General features: G+C 44.3%; 1 protein-coding gene and 1 non-coding gene across 2 annotated transcripts; both read right to left on the reverse strand.

Annotated features, from left to right (window-relative positions):
• Window positions 1-6,585: 6,585 nt before the first annotated feature.
• TRNAG-UCC (transfer RNA glycine (anticodon UCC)) lies at window positions 6,586-6,657 on the reverse strand. The gene has a single exon. It is a non-coding gene; the product is annotated as a tRNA-Gly (tRNA).
• Window positions 6,658-8,475: 1,818 nt separating this feature from the next.
• Window positions 8,476-10,849, reverse strand: LOC127779137 (uncharacterized). Its single transcript, XM_052305840.1, has 2 exons — window positions 8,926-10,849; window positions 8,476-8,839 (listed from the first exon to the last, which is right to left on the reverse strand). The coding sequence occupies exons 1-2, from the start codon at window positions 10,569-10,571 to the stop codon at window positions 8,722-8,724; spliced, it is 1,764 nt and encodes a 587-aa protein (XP_052161800.1). The 5' UTR covers window positions 10,572-10,849; the 3' UTR covers window positions 8,476-8,721.
• Between the last annotated feature and the right edge of the window lie 8,780 nt (window positions 10,850-19,629).

The raw sequence follows: 19,629 nt of genomic DNA on the forward strand, positions 1-19,629 counted from the left end.
TTTTATATATCTAACCCTAGGTCTTGAGGATTCTTCTGACACACTAGATAATATCAATCAATCTCAGAACATCGAGCAAGGCAAGTTACTATCTACCTTTTGATCATTTAAGCCTATATTTTACAAATTATTTATTTATAGCCTTCTATTCAATATTCTATTTTATATGCATAATTCAACCATAGAAACCCATATAATTTAGTATTGCTTATCTTGCTTATAATCTGGTTAAAATATTTTATACTTAGATTGGGACAGTACGTAAGAATTGGATGATTTCCGGGTGGCTAGTACTGTCTCGATCGATATAGTTATTACCAGGTACTTATGTCGAACGAATGGGTACGACCGCAGTTTCTAGGATGGGGACAGACCTAGTTATTATGTTAATTAGCAATGTGGTACCTCTGTATAGTGGTTCTTATTTTTAAGTCCTCGCGCAGGAGGCAACTATAGCCGCGAAGGGAAACTTTTAACCATTACCATGTACAGGTAAATGGTTTGTGATACTCGAGTATAAATTATATGGTATATTTCTAAACCCTGATCAAGATGATGTGGTGTCATACGATCAGTTCCCCTTAAATACCTCGGGAACGCCAGAACTCCTCTTGCTGCTGTTAACATTACGTTCAAAGCATATGAGGATATAAGTTCATGGAACAGGTGCCACAATTGTTAATAATCTAATACTGGGCCATGACTAAAGCCAATGATTATCAACAAGTCGTGGACTGCGGGTAAAGCGTACATCTGCTGTAGTAGAATATCATTGAAACTATTCGAATAGCCGTGCTCACGGAATTGAGTACCGAGACTCATATGGTACCCTGGTTAGAAACCTAAAGTATATATTTTACAAACTCTTGCTTTAATATTTCCAGATTGTCTATTATTGCTTTCTGCAAAGAACTCCACTCCATGCCAACGCATAACATATTTCCATGGTAACTTGCTGAGTATTGCGAATACTCACCCTTACTCTTATTAACCCTTTTTCAGATTTGGGTCAAGAGGAGGACCCCTGTGATTATTATTATGATGACTCTGATAACTTAGAAAATCCCTAGAGGTTATACCTTCCTAGTCAGAATGTACTAGAACTTCCGCTGTGTAATATTAGCACCTATGTTTAATTACGTGAGTACCTACCCTTGTAGAACCCCTGGTATTATAAACTTTAATGTATGCAATGAAGAACTAGCTGTATTACATGTATCAATATTTACTGATCCAGGGATTGATACATTAATCTTAGTCGGATCCAAGTTATTAGTTTTGGGACCCGACACCTCAATACCCAAAGAGCCAATGAGATCAGTAACACTGAACTCTTGCCTCTTGTGTTTTAGAGAAGTAGCAAAGTCCGACCAAGAAGGTGGCAATTTGGCAATAATGCCTCCAGCCACAAACTTATTCGGCAACTCGCAGTTGTTGTTCTCAAGTTCCTTTACCAGCATCTGAATCTCATGAGCCTGTTCCACTACAGAACGGTCATCGACCATCTTATAGTCATAGAACTGCTCCATGACATACAGCTCACTGCCGGCGTCGGAAACCCCAAACTTGGCCTCAAAGAGCATCCCACATGTCCTTCCCTGAAGGTATGTGCATATACACATCCACAATATTATCGGCAAGCACACTGATCAATGCTCCACGGAACAAGCAATCCGTAGCCTCGAACTTAGCCTCCTCCTCAGGAGAGAGAGGCAGTTCACTCAGTTTGCCCCGTGAGACAAGGAAACAATGCATCACCGTCAACCACAAAAGTGCACGTGCTTTCCCTCTTTTATAATTTGAACCATCGAAAGCATGTGGTTTTAGTGATGCAGCAAAGCCAACTACCGAAAAAGACTTATCAAGTTTTTGGATTTGTTGGAAATTTGGTCATAATTCGGCATATTTTAATCCAAAATATTAAGACAATAAACATGACATTTGCAATATGAGTAGATCTAGTGACAGTGCTAGATGTATACAACTTGAGTATGCTTAATATGAAATAAGCATCAACATTTACATAGTAACGCAATGCTGCCATTGCGAAGAGTATTAACAAAGAAACATCTAATAGAATCGGGAGAATGAAAGTATACCCCGAAAATGTCCCACCGCTGGATTTTGAGGCAGTATTGCCTCCGTTGATGTCGTTCATCTTCTTGTCTCCAATCTCCATTGACATCTTGGTGAAGGCGCCGATGCAGCAGCAGTAGCCGCGAAGAACAAGAGCAGTCGCGCTTGAAGCAGTACCCAAAAACTTGATCGCCCGCCTACCCGTGCAAGTTCTCAAGCGGACGGAGTTCCGGAGGCACCTGCTCGTCCCGTACACCTGTGCGCGCAGGTGAACAGAACCGGGGAAGGATTCTGCAGCTCAGGAACAGAGGAGGAGGAACTCAAAGTGCAAGAGTCGTGAAGAACTTCTCCGTCCTTCTGGTCGCTGCGGAGTATATATATGCGAGTGCGAGAGTAATGTTCGGAGTCATCAACCGCGGTGTTTAATTTCGTAACCGACACGCTCGTTAATACGGAATTAATTCACGGCGTTTAATTCCGTAACCGACGCGCTCATTGATACGAAATTAATTATCTATTGTTTATTACCGACTCCGTCCTTCTGGTCGCTGCGGAGTATATATATGCGAGTGCGAGAGTAATGTTCGAAGTCATCAACCGCGGTGTTTAATTTCGTAACCGACACGCTCGTTAATACGGAATTAATTCACGGCGTTTAATTCCGTAACCGACGCGTTCATTGATACGAAATCAATTATCTGTTGTTTATTACCGACGTTTAATTCCGTAACCGACGCGTTCATTGATACGAAATCAATTCTCTCCGTCCTTCTGGTCGCTGCGGAGTATATATATGCGAGCGTGAGAGTAACGTTCGGAGTCATCAACCGCGGTGTTTAATTTCGTAACCGACGCGCTCGTTAATACGGAATCAATTTCACAGCGTTTAATTCCGTAACCGACGGAATCAATTCACGACGTTTAATTCCTCCGTTGTTTATTACCGACGTGTTCATTGATACGAAATCAATTCTCCGTTGTTTATTACCGTCCGTTACAAAACGAGAGCGTAGCAGCGGCTGTCTACCTCGCCTCGCCCCGCCTGGTTGTCCGCGCACCATCTCAACCGGTCAACTGAGACTCTCCACTAGCTACATATTTAAGTTGAGACCTCTTCACTTAGATTTCCAATGTGGTATTATTACCCATAGCACTTAATGTGGGCCAATAAAATTTATTAGGATTTAATTGGGCCTAGTCTATTAATCTAACATTATTTGCGTGGTCAAGTGGCAAGAAAGTTGTACGTAGCTCGGTAGCTGTACTTTCTTTTGAGGCGTGAACCGTGTTTACCCTTTTGTATAGTCCCAATGGAATTTAAACTAACCTTATCCATTCACGAAATGTTTACTCCAGTCTTCGTTCGTCCCAGCAGAGTCGTCCCAGTCAACATTCCCGCTTCAAAATATCCTTCAAGTCAGTTGTTCAGATAAATGAAGAAGCAAAGACCACATCTACCTGACAGCAGTGTAAATTTTCTTCCTTCAGAGTTCAAAAAGAACAAGTCAAGAGGAATTCGTGCACTTCCAGCTGTTAAACTGTCATTTTTTGTACTGTCGTACTCATGCAGAGACACCACAGCTAGCTATGGCTACCGCCAAGTAAAGAATATCCACCGTAAGAAGAGATTATACTAATACCACTAGTTATCGCGCGCGTGCATATCTCTGTCACTCGCGTCGCTCCAAAAACCTAACAAAAATCACAGCCAACGAGAGAGCTAGCCCTCGTGTGGCTGGAGGTTGGAAAAGACGATTGAGTCAAGCAGATTCCATTCTGATCACATCAAGGAGAGTGACCCCGACCAGTGAAGCGCGCAGCAGCATGCAGTAAGATAAAATAAAGCAAAAGGTAAGGAGAATATAGTGGAGTAAACATTATTGTTAATATTGGCTAGAAATTGACATGTGCAGAGCAGGGCACTGAGAGCAAGTTTAATAGTATAGCCCACTATTGGCTCCAATTCATCTATAACTAATGTAATAGCCAATTCATACAATAGTTGCTTACTATATTATTAATATCTGGTCTCACATGTCATACATACATTACGTCTTGAAGTCTGTGCTGCAGCTGGCTATAGATCTGTAGCCCGCTGCTCTTATCTCTTTTTCTTTATTTATTTAAAATATGTTTATAGCTGGCTTATAGCCTGCTATTGTACCTGCTCTCATGGAGAGAGATGTAGTAATTAAAACACTTCCATCTTCTTAATTTGAGTTGGGGCCTTGTGGGTTGGTAAATAACCATGTTCTGTGGCTGATTCCTCCCACAGTCCCCAGCCAGAATTATTAGTTTCTAATTATTTTTCAGTGCATTCCTAGTCATAATCATGTTTATGTAGAATCCTGCCTTGTCATAATCATGTTTATGTAGAATCCTGCCAGGGTTTATTTGAGAATGACGTGAATTCCTAATCTTCATGATTACGAGAATGACATACATTTTGTACATGCAAAGAGGGCATTGGACGAGGAAGCAAGGCCACCAACTGACGACCACGGGTACATACATGTAGTGCTATAGTGGCTGGTCAGTTATCACCATTTCGCGTTCTGAGAGAAAAACGTTTGTCACTAGGTAGGTATAGTACTTTCATCGTCTCTCCGAGTGAATAGGAATATGGGATTCCATTTGAGTGGTTAGGCCACCTGCAAATCTTGCCAATATTGCATTTTTGTGGGAGTGGGACATGATATGCAAGATGCATGGAATGACCTTGAGGTGATCATGTCATTTTAGCATCAAACTTTTGCCCAGTCTTGCTGGTACTGGTAGCAGTGATGTGTATATAAACACATGAGTTTGTATTATGTTTTTGTCAAAAAAAAAGTATAGTAAGAAGAAGGCTACAGCCCCATCGTTTGGTTTATTCGAGCGGCATATTTGCAATTGGATAGTTGATAATGAGCTGACAAAAAGAAAGAAATGAGAGCAGAAGAAGCCGAGACGTTTGAGAGCCCCAGAAGAGGAAGACCAGACATTGCACGATTTTGCCATTTTGGGCTTTGGCCCATCTCAACTGACCAGATGTGAACTACTCAGGGAAAAAGTACACGCAAGGTCCCTCAACTTGTTAGCCAGATACATCCCTCAACCACAAAACCGGACATCCGGTGTCCCCCAACTTACAAAACGGTCACAATAGGACCCTCGGCGGTTTTGACCCTGGTTTTGTCCCACGTGACGGCTGACTCAGCGTGGGACCCACATGGACCCCACATGTTATGGAGACCACGTCAGCACCCTCTCTCTCTCTTTCTCTTTTTCTCTCCTTCCTCTCGCTCTTTGCTCTCGCAAAGTCGGCGGCGCGCGCGGCCGAAGGGTGGTGCAGCCAGCGACGGCGGCTCCTGGGTGGCGGCACACGGGCTTAGCGCGGTGCGAGCTCGCCGGCCTCCCCGTCCCCCTCGTGCGGTCGGCGACGGCGGCGCGCGGCTGCGGCCATCATAACTGATGCGGAGAGGAGGGCCGATGCGGCAGCGGCAGCAGCGGCGTCACTGACGCAGTGCGGAAGAGGGTCGGTGGCATCATCGACGCGGTGTGGAAGAGGGTCGGCACGGCCGATGGGGAAGGAGCGGCGGAGAGGAGATCGACCGGCCGGCTTTTCTTGAGGTAGCGCCCGATACGGCTGACGGGCAACTGGAGCCCGGCCTTGACGGAGCGCGTCACCGCCTTCTTCCTTGGCCCGCCGGCCTTCCTCCCGCCCGCCGCCTTCTTCACCTTCCCACCGCCAACGTCGTCCATCTCAACTCAAATGGTGCTCTCTCACTATCTCAAATCTCAATTCGATTTGGATGCAGCGCGGGAGTGGGGGAGAGCCGACCGCATTGGCGGGAGAGGTGGGAGAGGAGGCCGGAGGGAGACGGGGAGATGAGGAGGGCGAGTCGTCGTCATCGCCGCCCAGTCCGCACCCGTTGTGCGGGGAGTAGGAGGCAAAGCCAGAGGAGGGCGGCCGCCCACACCCACAAGTCGTTGCGCCCCCAGTGATGCGGCGCGCACGGAGTGACCTGGAGCTCGCCCGCCGCCCGCCCATCGCCGCTCTCGCCCGCAGCCCGGCGTCGTCTCCGCGTGGAGTTGTCCGGAGAACCACGTCTTGAGCTCGCACGTCGCCTCTCCTGTCTTGCCCCGGCGAGCTCTGGGCCGGCCACCGCCCTTCACCGCCGGAGTCGCGACCACCGTCGCCTCGCCGTGCCGAGCAACAGATTGAAGAGAGAGACGAGAAAAGAGGGGACATAGAGAAGATGACATGTCATACTGACATGTGGGGGCCCACGCTGAGTCAACCGCCACGTGGGACAAAACCGCCGAGGGGCCTACTGTGACCGGTTTTGTAAGTTGGGGGACACCGATATCCGGTTTTGCGGTTGAGGGACGATTTTGTATCTGGCTAATAAGTTGAGGGACCTAGCGTGTACTTTTTCCAACTACTCAGTCCTAGTTTGAATGGGCTGAAATCCCGGCCCATTTTGCAGAAAGGAAAATGGTTTTAGCCCATTCCGCCAAAAAATTTGCGTTTGCCGGGAGTCGAACCCGGGTCTATTGCTTGGAAGGCAATTATCCTAACCGTTGGACTACAAACGCTTTCGCTGATATTGGGAATCGTAATTTTTTAAAATTTTATAATTACGGCGCGTTGCACAACAGTACAAGTCCTTCTCTAAGGTGAAACACCTGGTTGATTTTTCCAAGCCCAAATGCCAAACTACCGCTGACTTTTATATTATCCTAGTTTTGGTCTTCGTTGAGGTCGTCAAGCGACTAAAGCAGACATAAACAGAAGACAAGAAAAGAAAAATAAACACTCCAGCAAATAACCTTGTCAATGAGGTAGGCAACCTAACTCAACAATCATCTCACTGTCTTCCATGACATCTTTTTTGTGGTTAATCTATACATAAAACACATACAGAATCCTGCATTGACGTTTTAAACAAAACAATATTGGTTGCTTCAGAAAAAGGCCCCTCAAATGCAACTTCCTTGGGAGACATCTTGCTTATCATCAGGACCAAAGCCACAATGCAACTGACGAGGCAATGGAAAAGTACAAGACAGTCTAGTTTACCATTAGCATTCACCAAGGATGTTCCCATTGTTACTACACTAAACCTCTTTGTTTTGCTTAGTAATGGCTGCATAAAAAAAAGGTAGCGCGCTTTGTGTTATCTGCTTGAAAAGGTAGCTCATCTGACTGATGACCAACGAACAAACTAACCACAGTCAAAAAAGAAGAAAAAAAAGAGTCTTGGCTACACAAATATGCCATGTATCTTTGCTTCATTTGTCCATCACTCTACCACTATAATGTCAGAAGCGATGTGATAAAAGTTTAAAGAGGTTGGGCAGCTGCTATCTCGGCTCACATCCGTCATGCTGAATGATCTTGTCCGAAGCTTGAAGCAAGTGAATGCCACTACAGTGTTTTTAGTTGACTTGTTGGGTTCAGAGGGGGACAGGATCCGGGAAATGCAGCGATCATACTAATGAGATGGTCTAGTACGTGCTTAACTGTGTCTCATCCGTTCAGTTAGTCCCTGACAGCGAACTACGAGCAACTCAAGAAAAAAAAGGATTGGTTACTTCAGCGAATCGATAAATGCTGGAAGCCTGGAACAGTTCGGATTCTGAAGAGAAACTGACGACAAGATCTTTCACTTCACCGCGTCAGTTTCCTTCCCTGCCTTTTGCCAGCATAAAGGAACAATAGAAAATGACTCATCAAGCCTTGCAGAATTGCAGGCTTGCAGCATCTTCCAAGATCAGGCAGGGAATCTGGAATCTGCAACCTGCCTTCCTTTGACCAGAAATGCAGTAGCACAACACACTCGATTACGGTTACATTTAAGCTGTGTTTTTCAGCGCAAACTTTGGATTTTGGTTAAAATTGGAGATGATGTGACTGAAAAGTTGTGTGTGTATGACAGGTTGTTGTGATGGAAAATGACTGAAGTTTGGATCCAAACTTTGAATCTAAACACAGCCTTAACAAGCTGCAGTTCAGCCTTCAGGAGCATATGGCAACGGAGTTCGTCAGAGAAAAGAAGGCCAGATGCCGATCGATGAAGCGTGCAATAAGTATATCTGCATGTTGGGTGAAGAAAGCGGCCAAGTTATTGAGATCATAACGCATCGGCACTGTGCCCAGTGGTACTGCAAAAAAGATCATAACGCCGAGTCGACCCTACAACTGCAATTGTGCAAGCTCTGAATGAATGATCGATCGAGTTCGCCATCCTACATCCACAGTGTTTTGGTTTTCCCATCATCAATCGAGCTCATGACGACCCATCCTGCCCCCTCCTCAAATCATACTGCAGGGAATATGCTCAGGAAAATCATCATCTTATGCATAATGAGAAATTACTTTCTTGAATTGCAGATGCCATTCACAGCATGAAATTGCTTTCTCGAATGGATTTTTTTTTTGTACTTTTATTTGACACGGATGAGATGAGCTAGTATACACAGAGGATGAGTGATGAGTTCTCTGAGTATCAAGAATTCATCATCGAGTGGAGTAGTAGAATACACTTGGGATTGATTCGTCCATTCACGGTTACAAAAAAACATGAGGCGAACATGTGTGTTAGCTAAGGCCATACGAGCAGTAGTATAGTACTAGCGGTGAGCTGGTTCTTGTCGTCGTCAAGCTTTCTGCAGGCTCCAGATGCCATGGAAGATGTTCCTGAGCTTGCTCCCGCCAAGCTTCTTCACGATCTTCTTGGCGTCCGTCACGTTCGTCTCTGCTAGCCTCTCGAGATTCCTGCCATTTTCGGACCCAATTTGATGACCATTAGTGTTTGAAAACGAGGAATTTGGCGAGAATTTGTTTGAGGATTTGTTGGTTGCCTGAGATGCTCCGATGACATGATCTTCCGGCGGCCGGAGGTGCTGTCGCTGAGGTGCATCAGGGTGGAGAGCAAGAAGCGCTTCGCCGGCGAGAGCTTCTCGTCGTCGGGGCCGAGCAGCTGCAGTACCTGCGCCACGTTGCGGTCTTCCTGGACGAACCGCTTCCGGTTGCGGTGCACGGACACCATGGCGCAGAGCGCCTCCGCCGCCATGTCCCGCGCCTCGAGCGACTTGGCGGCGTGGAGGATGCTCACGAGCTCCGGCATGAACCCGGCGTCGCCCATGGCCTTCTTGGTGTCCTCCGAGGCGTGGCACAGCCGGTGCGCCGCCTTCAGGGCGCAGTGCTGCAGCGTGGCGTCGCCGCTGCGGAGGAAAACGAGGACGCGGTCGAGGAAGCCGGCGGCGACGAGCCGGGATGTCGAGGGTGGGGAGGAGAGGCAGAGCGCGTCGATGGCGCGGAGCGCGACCTCCCGCGCCTTGGAGGAGCGCGGGGAGGCCGGGTCGAGCACGCTGACCAGGGACTCGACGGCGCCTTCCTGGAGCACGGCCTCCCTGACGGAGCTGTCGCCGGAGGCGATGGCGGCGAGGAGCTCCATCGCCTGGATTTGCGCCGCCTCGTCCGCGGCGCCCCGGCAGAGCGACACGAGCACCGGCGCCGCGCCGGCCTCGGCCACCATGTACTTTCTGATCTCGTCGACGCCGGCGAGGCTCCTCAGCACACGGCAAGCCGCGCACACGAGCTCGCCGCCGCTGGCGGTGTAGTCGGCGCAGACGTTGAGCAATGCCGTGACGCCGCCGTGCGCGGCGACGGCCCACGCGTTGTCGGAGTTCTCGGTGAGCTTGCACAGCAACCGCGCCGCCCGCTCCTTCGCCGAGGGCCTGCCCCCGGCGCTGTCGAGGACACGGATCACCGGAGCGATGACGCCGCCGACGACAAGGTCGCCTCTGTAAGCCTCAAACCCGGCGATCACGGAGACGGCCTCCAGGACCTCCTCCTGGACGCAGGCGTCGGGGCACTCGAGCAGCCAGACGAGGACGCCGACGCCGTCGGCGACGTCGGACACGACGACGCGGACGCACTTCTCGTCGTCGTGCAGCACCTCGGCGAGCGCGGCGGCGGCCTCCCCCCGCATCTCGGCGCCGCCCACCCTGAGCCTCGCGAACAGGTCCCGCACGTAGAACCGCACGTCGTCGCGGCTGGCGCCGGCGCAGGGCCTCGACACGACGAGCGCCCGCGCCCGCGTCAGCGCGCCCGACGCGTACACCTCGTCCACCCGCGCCACGAGCGCGTCGAGCGTGCCCGCCACGACGTCGAGGTCGCTCCGCAGCCGCAGCTTCCCTCCCCCGTAGTGCCTCCCCTGGCTCCTCGGCACCAGCTCCGACGCCTCCCTCGCCGTCTCCACCACCGCCCCAAGAACCCCCGCCAACGCCCCATGCCCCTCGCCGCCTTCACCGCCGCCGGTGGCTATGTCGGCGAGGCCGGCGTGGAGCCGGTTGAGCCTGTCCCTGATGAGCTGCCACTTGTACGGGAAGAGCGAAGCGGCCAAGGAGGCAGACACCAAACCGGTAATGGCGTCGAGCGCCGCCGTGACACTCCCCTGCTCATCTCGCTCCGCCGCCGCCGCCGTCGCCGCCTCTTCTCCCATGCCTCCGACCACCTCACCCGCTAAGCTCAACGACGCATTCTTGCAAATGCGCGAAATGGGAGGGAAGAGGAAGAAGCGGCGGAGGTATAAGTACGTGTGATAGCTGTAACTGGCAATGGTGGTGGTGGTGGGTTAATGGAGGTGGGCGGTGGCGCCCACCGTCGTGGGGAGATGCGCCAGCGTGCGAGTGGAGTGAGGACGAAGGAGGAGGAGGCTGACCTGGGGATCGGCGAGGTTTGGTTCGGTGCGGGCGCCGGGCGCGGGAGAAGAAGGAAGCGCGCCACGAGGGAATGAAACAGTGGGGTGGCGTGGCGGGACGCGCGCTGTGCTTGGCGTGGCTCGCCGCCTCGGGTACGGATCGCGTGACACACCCGAAAAAATGCTGCGCGTACGCAGATTGTGTCGTGTGGTGCCAAAGCCATGGGTGTTATGAACGGACGGTGGTAAAATGATCCGAAGGATTGATTTTGGTGGTAGTACTGTGATAGTACTATATACTCCCTCCGTTTCAAAATGTTTGACACCGTTAACTTTTTAGTACGTGTTTGACCATTCGTCTTATTTAAAAAATTGAAGTAATTATTTTTTCTTTTCATATCATTTGATTTATTGTTAAATATACTTTCATGTATACATATAGTTTTGCATATTTCTTAATTTTTTTTTGAATAAGACGAACGGTCAAACATGTGTTAAAAAGTCAACGGTGTAAATATTTTGAAACGGAGGGAGTACGTACTTGTTTGGTAATTGGCAGGTGAAAAAGCACAAAAATAGTTGTCTATATTAATGTCACAACGCTAATATTCTGTCTTAGCGCCGATCAGCACAGTAGCCTTGTTATGGGGAGATTTGTTTTTTATAAAAAGACAGTGGTATCATACTTATATTTCTTATATACTCATAACATATCTAATACTCCCTCCGTCCTATAATATAGCAATCTAATATAAGATTTCATCATAGGACTACGAATCTAAACATGAGACATGTCAGATTCGTAGTCCTAGGATAGGTCTAATCACATCCTATAGTCCTAGGATCTCATCCTATACATTATGGGACGGAGGGAGTATATATTCTATTTGCCTTGTAACGTATAGTTTTTATTGCATAACAAATGATTGATCAATTTACTATGAAGGCAATATTAGCAGTATGAAAAGTTAAGTATTTTACTTTTCTTTTGTTAATTTCAAGCTCCCCAACTTTATCAAAATAGTCAACATTCTCCGGATGAACAGGTTTTTTTGCCACCAATTTTACCGCGCTATGTGATAAATATGTTTATTTGCTATATACCATGGCTTAAAAATAGTTTCATGATACATGTAAAGTTAAATGTGTAATTTAAATTTAAAGTATCATGGCTTATAGTCTATAGTTTTATGATAGTTTTGTCAAGATATTTATAGTTTTTTCTTAAATTACTCTAAGTCTTCATCTCACATTTGCATCTATCTACCTTTCTTTGGCAAAAAAAAAGAGAGAAAGAAATGGGTGTACACACATGTACTGTGTTAGGTCCCTAGTACGTTGTCCCAAACTTTTTTTATCCAATACAGGTCATTTACTCATCTTGCTTGTGTACATAGTACTCTAAGTTACTTTACCCCCACTAACTTTAATTAACAAGAGTCGTTTATATTTCAGAGTTCGAATTTGAATTCTAGCATGGTGTATACATTTCAACATGCTACAATGCTAAGAGGTTTCAAGTTTAATTTGAATTCCAACTTAGAAATCTAAACACGGAAAATTATTATAGCCACCAATCGTACGTTGTTCTAAGGCCTGAGCGAGCCCATGCTCACAGATAATTGGAAGAGTATGTTGAAGTGTGAATTATTATCTTTTATCGTCAGTCAAAACATGTAAAAATGAAATAGACATACTTTAAATGATAAATTTGAAGACTCCTGACCCTACGGCTGTGCTGAGAGAGTTACGGGGAACCAAGGCCCAACTAATCCTTTGCTTCAAAGATCTAGTGCAATAACACCTGCAGGAATACAATGCTGGAGATACCTTAAATTTGTACTTAACCTTTGCTTAAAAACTTGAATTAATCCGATCTAGGACATGGCTTCTCCAATGAGCACTAGTAGCAAGTACGAATGCAAATTCAGCCAAACAATGACATTTTTTTTGAGGGACCATCATTATTATGGTATGGTATTTGACATAAAACCCGACTAAAAATCTTCGAATTTTGAACCATCGAATGATTTAAAGATTCGTGCAATACACATTAAACCTAAGCCTACCCCTCCTCGCTTCAGCTATCCAGCATGGCCACGATGAATTGGGATCGAGTGCTACTTGCTAGATACCCTCGGCTGCCGTCACCATCGCCCCACCATGCCGCCTCTCGGTTGGCCAGAGCCTGGAGGGTATCAACGGCACTAGTGAGCACCCTTCCCCCTATCCATCCTCCCTTCCTCAAGACATGTGAATCCCCATTACCCGATCCGCCTCCTCATCACAAGATTTGCTTTGCCCCACCACCAACGGTGCCCTGCCGCCCTTTTACATCCCTGAGGCTTCGGCACCATCGCCGATGCCTTGCCACCCGTCCATATCCATCACCCGCCGCTGGGCCGTCGCCTCCCACGGTCATCCCTCTAAGCCTAGCCCCTATCTCCCTCCCCCACCCCAACCCGAGACCCTAAACCCTAACTCATCGTCAGAATTGGAGGAGGAGCAGAGGTCGCCGATGCACAAAACGTGAAGCAATTATAAGGTCAGAAATTTACAAGATTTTCTGTAAAATGCTATTTAGCAATTCCTTTTTTAATAGATAAACGACGAGACAATGGAGAAAGCTGGCGATAGAGAAAACTCTTCACATGAGCCGAACCTACTGTAAGATCCACTTGTAAGTAATAGTTCAGTTGATTTATTTTAGTCAAGTGATGTATAATAACACAATCCACCCCCTACAATCATTCTCCCATGTGTCAACAAACAACTAAAAAAAACCAAACCCTGCATGCAAGATCACGGGAAAAAGCGTAACATCATTACAATTTACAACTTGGATGTAGTAATTTCAGATGCAGCTAGCAAGTAGGGCACAGGTTCATCCAGTTTACTCACCACCGAATGGGCATCATGGCAAAGGCGATCAAATAGTGTCACAGGTCAACAGGAGCACAGCCCAGGCCTCAGTCACAGGAATCATGAGCCACTGAGCAAGCATGCAAATGTGCACTGAAAATCTGAAACTTCTGAAGCCTGAAGCTGCATGCCACTCGATGCCAAAGAGGCCAAGTGACTGGAGGATTCATCGGTGAGCTTGCAAACATATATTCTAGAACAACATTTCATATCAATCTCCTCATCTCGGCGTTGGGAATCCATCAGGGTGGTAGCTTAGCTTGTCCTTTTTGGCGCCCATGTGAGCTCTTCATTTGGCTGCACCTCCCATGGGGGCTAGCTGTGCTGTCTCTCACGAGAGAAGCTAACTTTAGTATACTTTAGGTAGCATGGATAGGGTGGATTTGAAGGAAGAAAGAGAGTAGAAGAAGAAAAGATGAACAAAAATTTGCTCATTTGCATGGCAAAGATCACACGAAGCACACAGGAGGCTTGCCCTTGCTGAGAAGAAAAAGGCCCTTTCTTTTTCTTCTTTCTGAAGATCTGAAGAATTTTCAGTCATGTGAGGCAAATAACTAGTAGCTAGCCAATTGGTTTCAGTTCAGTGTTCATGCATCACGCATGCCCAGGTCACTGTGATTTCTGAAGCTGTAGCGAACTGAAGATCAAAACATTCCATCAGAGAGCAGAAATGAGTCCAGCTCGTCATGATTTTGCACTGTCACAGTCGATTCTTCTTGTTGGATTCTATGAGCCCATACAAGCTGGGGTTCTCCCCTCTTCCACATGACTGCAACTGTAGACATGCAGAATATTAGTGATAAAATCAATAATTGTTTCTTCCAATTGCAATTGTAGTGGTCACGTATGCTTGAAATGATATACTAGTACTGTTCTGCCCTTTAGAAGGATAAGAGGCCATATCTCCATATAGAAAAATAAATCAAGTTCAGAATGGGACCACTGGAAATTGGCCAGGAAACAGAAGACCATCAAATTCTAGCCGACACTGTTTTATCTTCAGAATCTTGGATTAATACTTCTACAAATACGTAGTACTACCATTACATGGTTTGGACAAATGGACAAGGCAGTGTAAGGTGGAGTGGAAAAGAGAGTGATTTACTTGCAACACGTGATTGCTGAATTTACTCTTCAATTCTCATCATAGCTAGTGGCTTACAAAGTGCACACCTAAAGTTTTTTGGTCCCAAGAAAAGTAGTTGCATGTGACAAAGTACCAATGTCGCTAGTAAATTAATGTTTAGGAAGAAGAAAAGAAGATCAAGAAAAAGAAAAAGGCTAAGTCATACTAGAATGCAGTATCAAAAGTTTGTTCATGAACAAGAAAAGGCTCCACTTTCTTGAGAAGAATAAAGTTTGTAAGCCAATATCTCCTGCTGAATTGCTGGAATGCATTGACTTGAATTGACATGGATCATCGGAAAAGATTTTGGCCTCTAATTGTCAAACCTAGGGCCTGCTTCTGTAGGTGCTTTGAGTGGCTCAATGCTTTTGTCACAACACTGCTAGAAATGTCTAAAGATGTAATGCAGTTAATGCTGAAACAACCATGATTAGAAAGGACAAACTTTGACAGTTGATGCCATCCAATGGTCCCTATTAATTACTCAAGAATAGGTTAAGAAAAAGGCATGTAATCCAAAGTAACACAAGGGTGTTACTCAAATCTGATCCTTGCATTGCTTTTACCATCTTTAGTAAGATTGTGTGGTAGCTGCCTTTCACTATGAAAAACCAAGAGAGACAGATCGACATAGTTGGGCCAGTACTGCTGAAGTTTAGCAAAAACATTATTGGCAAACTTATGGAGAGTGTTTGTTAGCTTCATTTAACCAACTGAAAGCAAACAGCCACCAACCATTGATCCATCATGCATTCATACATACTTGAGTTGTCGCAGATTGTCCCTGGCTGCTTCATGATCCAATGAACCATGCGTCTTTCGAACCAATGGATTATGAACCATCTTTAGTGTTCATTAGCAGTTTAGCACTCTATCCAACTTTTCATTAGTGTTGCTAGTTCAAGTTAAGGATCGGAGACTTGTGCCTTATCGAGGATTGTCAAGCGAGTACTACTACAGGTAGAAATGGTAGTAGAATTGATCGGAATTCACAAGGGTCCATTTACTACTAGTAATTGAGTTGGCTGTTTATATATCATCAATCAGAGTAAAGAGAAAAAAAAGAGACCGCTATAAAAGACATGAATATTAGGGAAGGACTTAATATCAAATAATTAGAAGGGGTGAGGCTTCGAACCCAGATCATCTAGCACACCACCTTGTGGAGTTAGCCAGAAGACCCCTTGACGTTTCTCAAAACAAAGAAAAAAGAGACCGCTATAGCAATGTCATTCCATCCGGACATGATGATCCTATATACGTGTCATATCTGGTACTCATCGATGCCAGATCTGGTACTTGTTAGTACCAAGCCGATCAATCGGTACCAACTGATACCCATCGGTGTCAGACCTGAGTTAAGAGGGGGAGAGGAGATAGGGCAGCTTGAGGTCCACCACCTCGGCACGTAGAAGGACCTCTTCGTGACATCTGCTCCCATACCACCGTCACTTGTGCCGTTCCTGGTGCGAACAAGCTCGTTATCGGGGAGGAGTGTTGGCTGCGCGCCTCGCGCAGTTACGCATACCACGCGTGGTCACAGGGACTAGCTCCATCCTTTAGTGTTTTCCAAAAATAAAAGATCTATATTATTTCTTCACATGAGTATTAATATTTTTTTAGAAGCTCTAACTAGCATATCTTATATTGATAAAGTCGCCATAGGTGTCTTGATGTCAATGGGTACATTGTCTTCTTTGAAAGAATAATTAGCTTTAAATATAAAATATAAGCACCCATGCATGTCAGCTTAGGACTTGAATCCGGATGAGTAGGTTCTATCACAAGGAAGTGAAGGAATCTAATTAATTGAGTTACGCTCGGTTCACGGGTTGTTTATTGCTATATAGTTGTTTCAAACATATTGTTGTACAATTCTATAACAATAACTACCTCCATTATAAAATAAGTTTACTTTTGTATATGAAGTAACTGAGTTACTATAATTTATAATAAATCAATATAATGCGGCTATGAGTGCTGCCACAATCAACCATGTTGATATTTTTCTTTTCCTCCAATTAACATGATAATTTCTAAAGATTTTCTTATCTGTTGCTAAATACGTAGATAATACTGTAATACGTAGATAAATGTCAATAACTTTTTTAATTCAGATTGCTTGTTTAGCTATTACTTTATTGCAGTTGAAAAAAAGATAATATTCTTGGTGACAACATGCCAGATCATGAAGCAAGATCATGGAATAGAATGAATAATCGAGATCCGAAATTGATGAAACCTAGGCCACACTGTTCTTAGAACAATATTAATTGTGCACAGGATCTTTGGGGTCCAAGTGATGCTACCGTGAACTATAAGCAGGGTTATATAAGTTTTAAATAAACTGTAGTGGGCTGTTTTGATGATTTCTTCACAGCCAATAAACAGCCCAAGGAGTTCAATCAAGTACCTGGTACATTTGGCAATAGAAAAGTGATTAACTTGTTGCATCAAGGCCATTTCACATGCTCTGCTTCAATCCCAACACAAGATCGGTATGCACTCAAGAAAGCGAGGCAGACGAATGGATGAAGCCAAGAATATTTTTTAGGTTTGAGAGTACAAATCATCTAGCAGAAAAGATTAGACAGAAAAATTGGCAATGCCTTACAATGTCCTGATGCAATTGCTTGTTCAGACAAAAACAAAGAAAGATACACATGAGACAATTCTGAATTCAAGTGCACATGCATAGAGAGAATCACAACTCAAAACACATACTACCTCCGTCTCTTGTCCAGAACCATTCCCACAAGTCGTTTTTTTTTTAACGACGGAGATAAATAAGAATATATATACATGCTACAATTTTGGAGGTGAATAGTGAATTTCCATTCCTTAAGGGATATCTCTTCATTTTGCACCTGTTATTTAAACTAGAATGGTAGCCCGCGCAGATGCGCGGGCACCTTCTTATATAATGTGAGAGAAATTTTATTACGAATATTTTTGTGCATGTGGAAACTAAAATTAAACTTATTTTGTGTGCTTTGGACACTGGTTATTCTTTTTATAATTATCCTTGCTATATATAAATTCTAAAATAAAATTACTTGAGATCATGCGGTTTTGAATTGATGAGAAAATATTGTGTCGAAACATTGGAGGTGATTTCTATGAGAAAATTTAGGGTATTTTAACTCGTCAGAAGGATATCTTACAACCCCAAAAGAAATCGAATAATATTTTTTTGTTTGATTGTATTTTAAAATTATATTTTTTTTTCATTCTCACGGTCCTTGTAAAATGTTTGAATTTTTTTATTAAATATGGGTTTTAAATCCAGCGACATTTGTTCAATTTTCAATTTATTTTATGTCCATTTTTATTTTTTATTTTGGATACTTTCATTCTATGAATTATCCTTGAAATGATTTGATCTTTCCAATTTGGGACGAAAATATTAGTGCATATTACTTGGCATGGGGGTAAAGACATACGTTCTAAATTTTCTCTCATGAAATATTGAAGTAATGGTCATAGTATATTTAGCTAATCAAAGTGGATTGTCTTATAACAAATATATGTTTCTAGATTGTTCTACGTCAAAACTTTACAATGTACTGCAGCAAGTTTAACAAAAAAATAAAAAAAATGGACATGGTCTTTAATTCCTATAAGGAACTGACTTGATTTATTGCTAAGGCCGGTTGTTTCGCTGTTAAGATTTCTAGGTACAACCTACATGCTATGTTCAACCAACCACACTTTCCAACATGTTGTCTATATTGCTAGATAAATACCTACTATGATTAGTGACTTCATAGATCATATGTGTAATTCGGATACTATGATCATCTCTCTTAAAAGTATTTATTTATCTCCTAAAAAGACTATTTTAAAAGTATCAAGGTCAATTTGTATAGGTTCGTAGCCTTCATATGCATGTTAAGAGAAATTAATTAAGTTGGTACAAAGTGGTTAGATGCCTAACGGGATATAAGTAATAGATGGAGGTCCATTTGTGTTTTTTTGGCCCATATGGATAATTTTAATTGTCAAGGAGATAAAAATAGAGAGAAGAATGGTGCACGTTGTACACAGGTAGGGAGGGAGGGAGGTTTGGGATGTTTTTCTAAATGATTAATGTAACAACCTAAAATAATGTGTCAGATGTTTATGTCGAAACCGATGGTTGGATGTTTTGTTTTCTTAAGAGCATATAGAAGATGTGTAATGAACTTTTAACACCGTATGCTGAAAAGAAGGAGGGAGCGAAGGAGGTTTAGGGTGTTCTTTTTAAAAAAATATATCTAATGACCTAAAATTATGTGTCCATCGATTTATGTCAAATCCGATTGTTGGAATATTTTTTTCCCCAAAATTTCTAAGATTTTTCTTTAATTTAAGAACGTCATATAGCAGATTAGAAGCATTTATAAGATGTTTAATAGATTTTAACACCGCATGGGGATGGGAGGGAGGGAGGAAGGTTTGGGTTGTCTTCTTATTAGAAAATTAACAAATCGATACAGAATGCTTTGTGTGTTTTTAGGATTTTCTAGTATTTTCTTTAATTTAGTAGTACCATGCAGCAGCTTAGTAGCATTCGTAGTATGTTTAGAGTGACAAAGCGAGAGCTGCTAGACCTAATCGGTGGAGCTCTATTTGTGGTTTTCTTAATGTAAAAATAATTTTGATTTTAATTTGTCATGAAGATAGCTTGTTGGGACCTTCGTGATGGGGAGGTTCCGGATGTGTGCTTTTTTTTTTTCAGAAAAAAATCTAACCTTCTAAAATAAAATAATGGATCACTGATTTAAATAAAAAAACGATGGTCAAATTAGAGTGCCACTTGATAACTTAGGA

Source organism: Oryza glaberrima, chromosome 7 (genome assembly GCF_000147395.1).
Source record: "Oryza glaberrima chromosome 7, OglaRS2, whole genome shotgun sequence".
Lineage (NCBI taxonomy): Eukaryota > Viridiplantae > Streptophyta > Magnoliopsida > Poales > Poaceae > Oryza > Oryza glaberrima.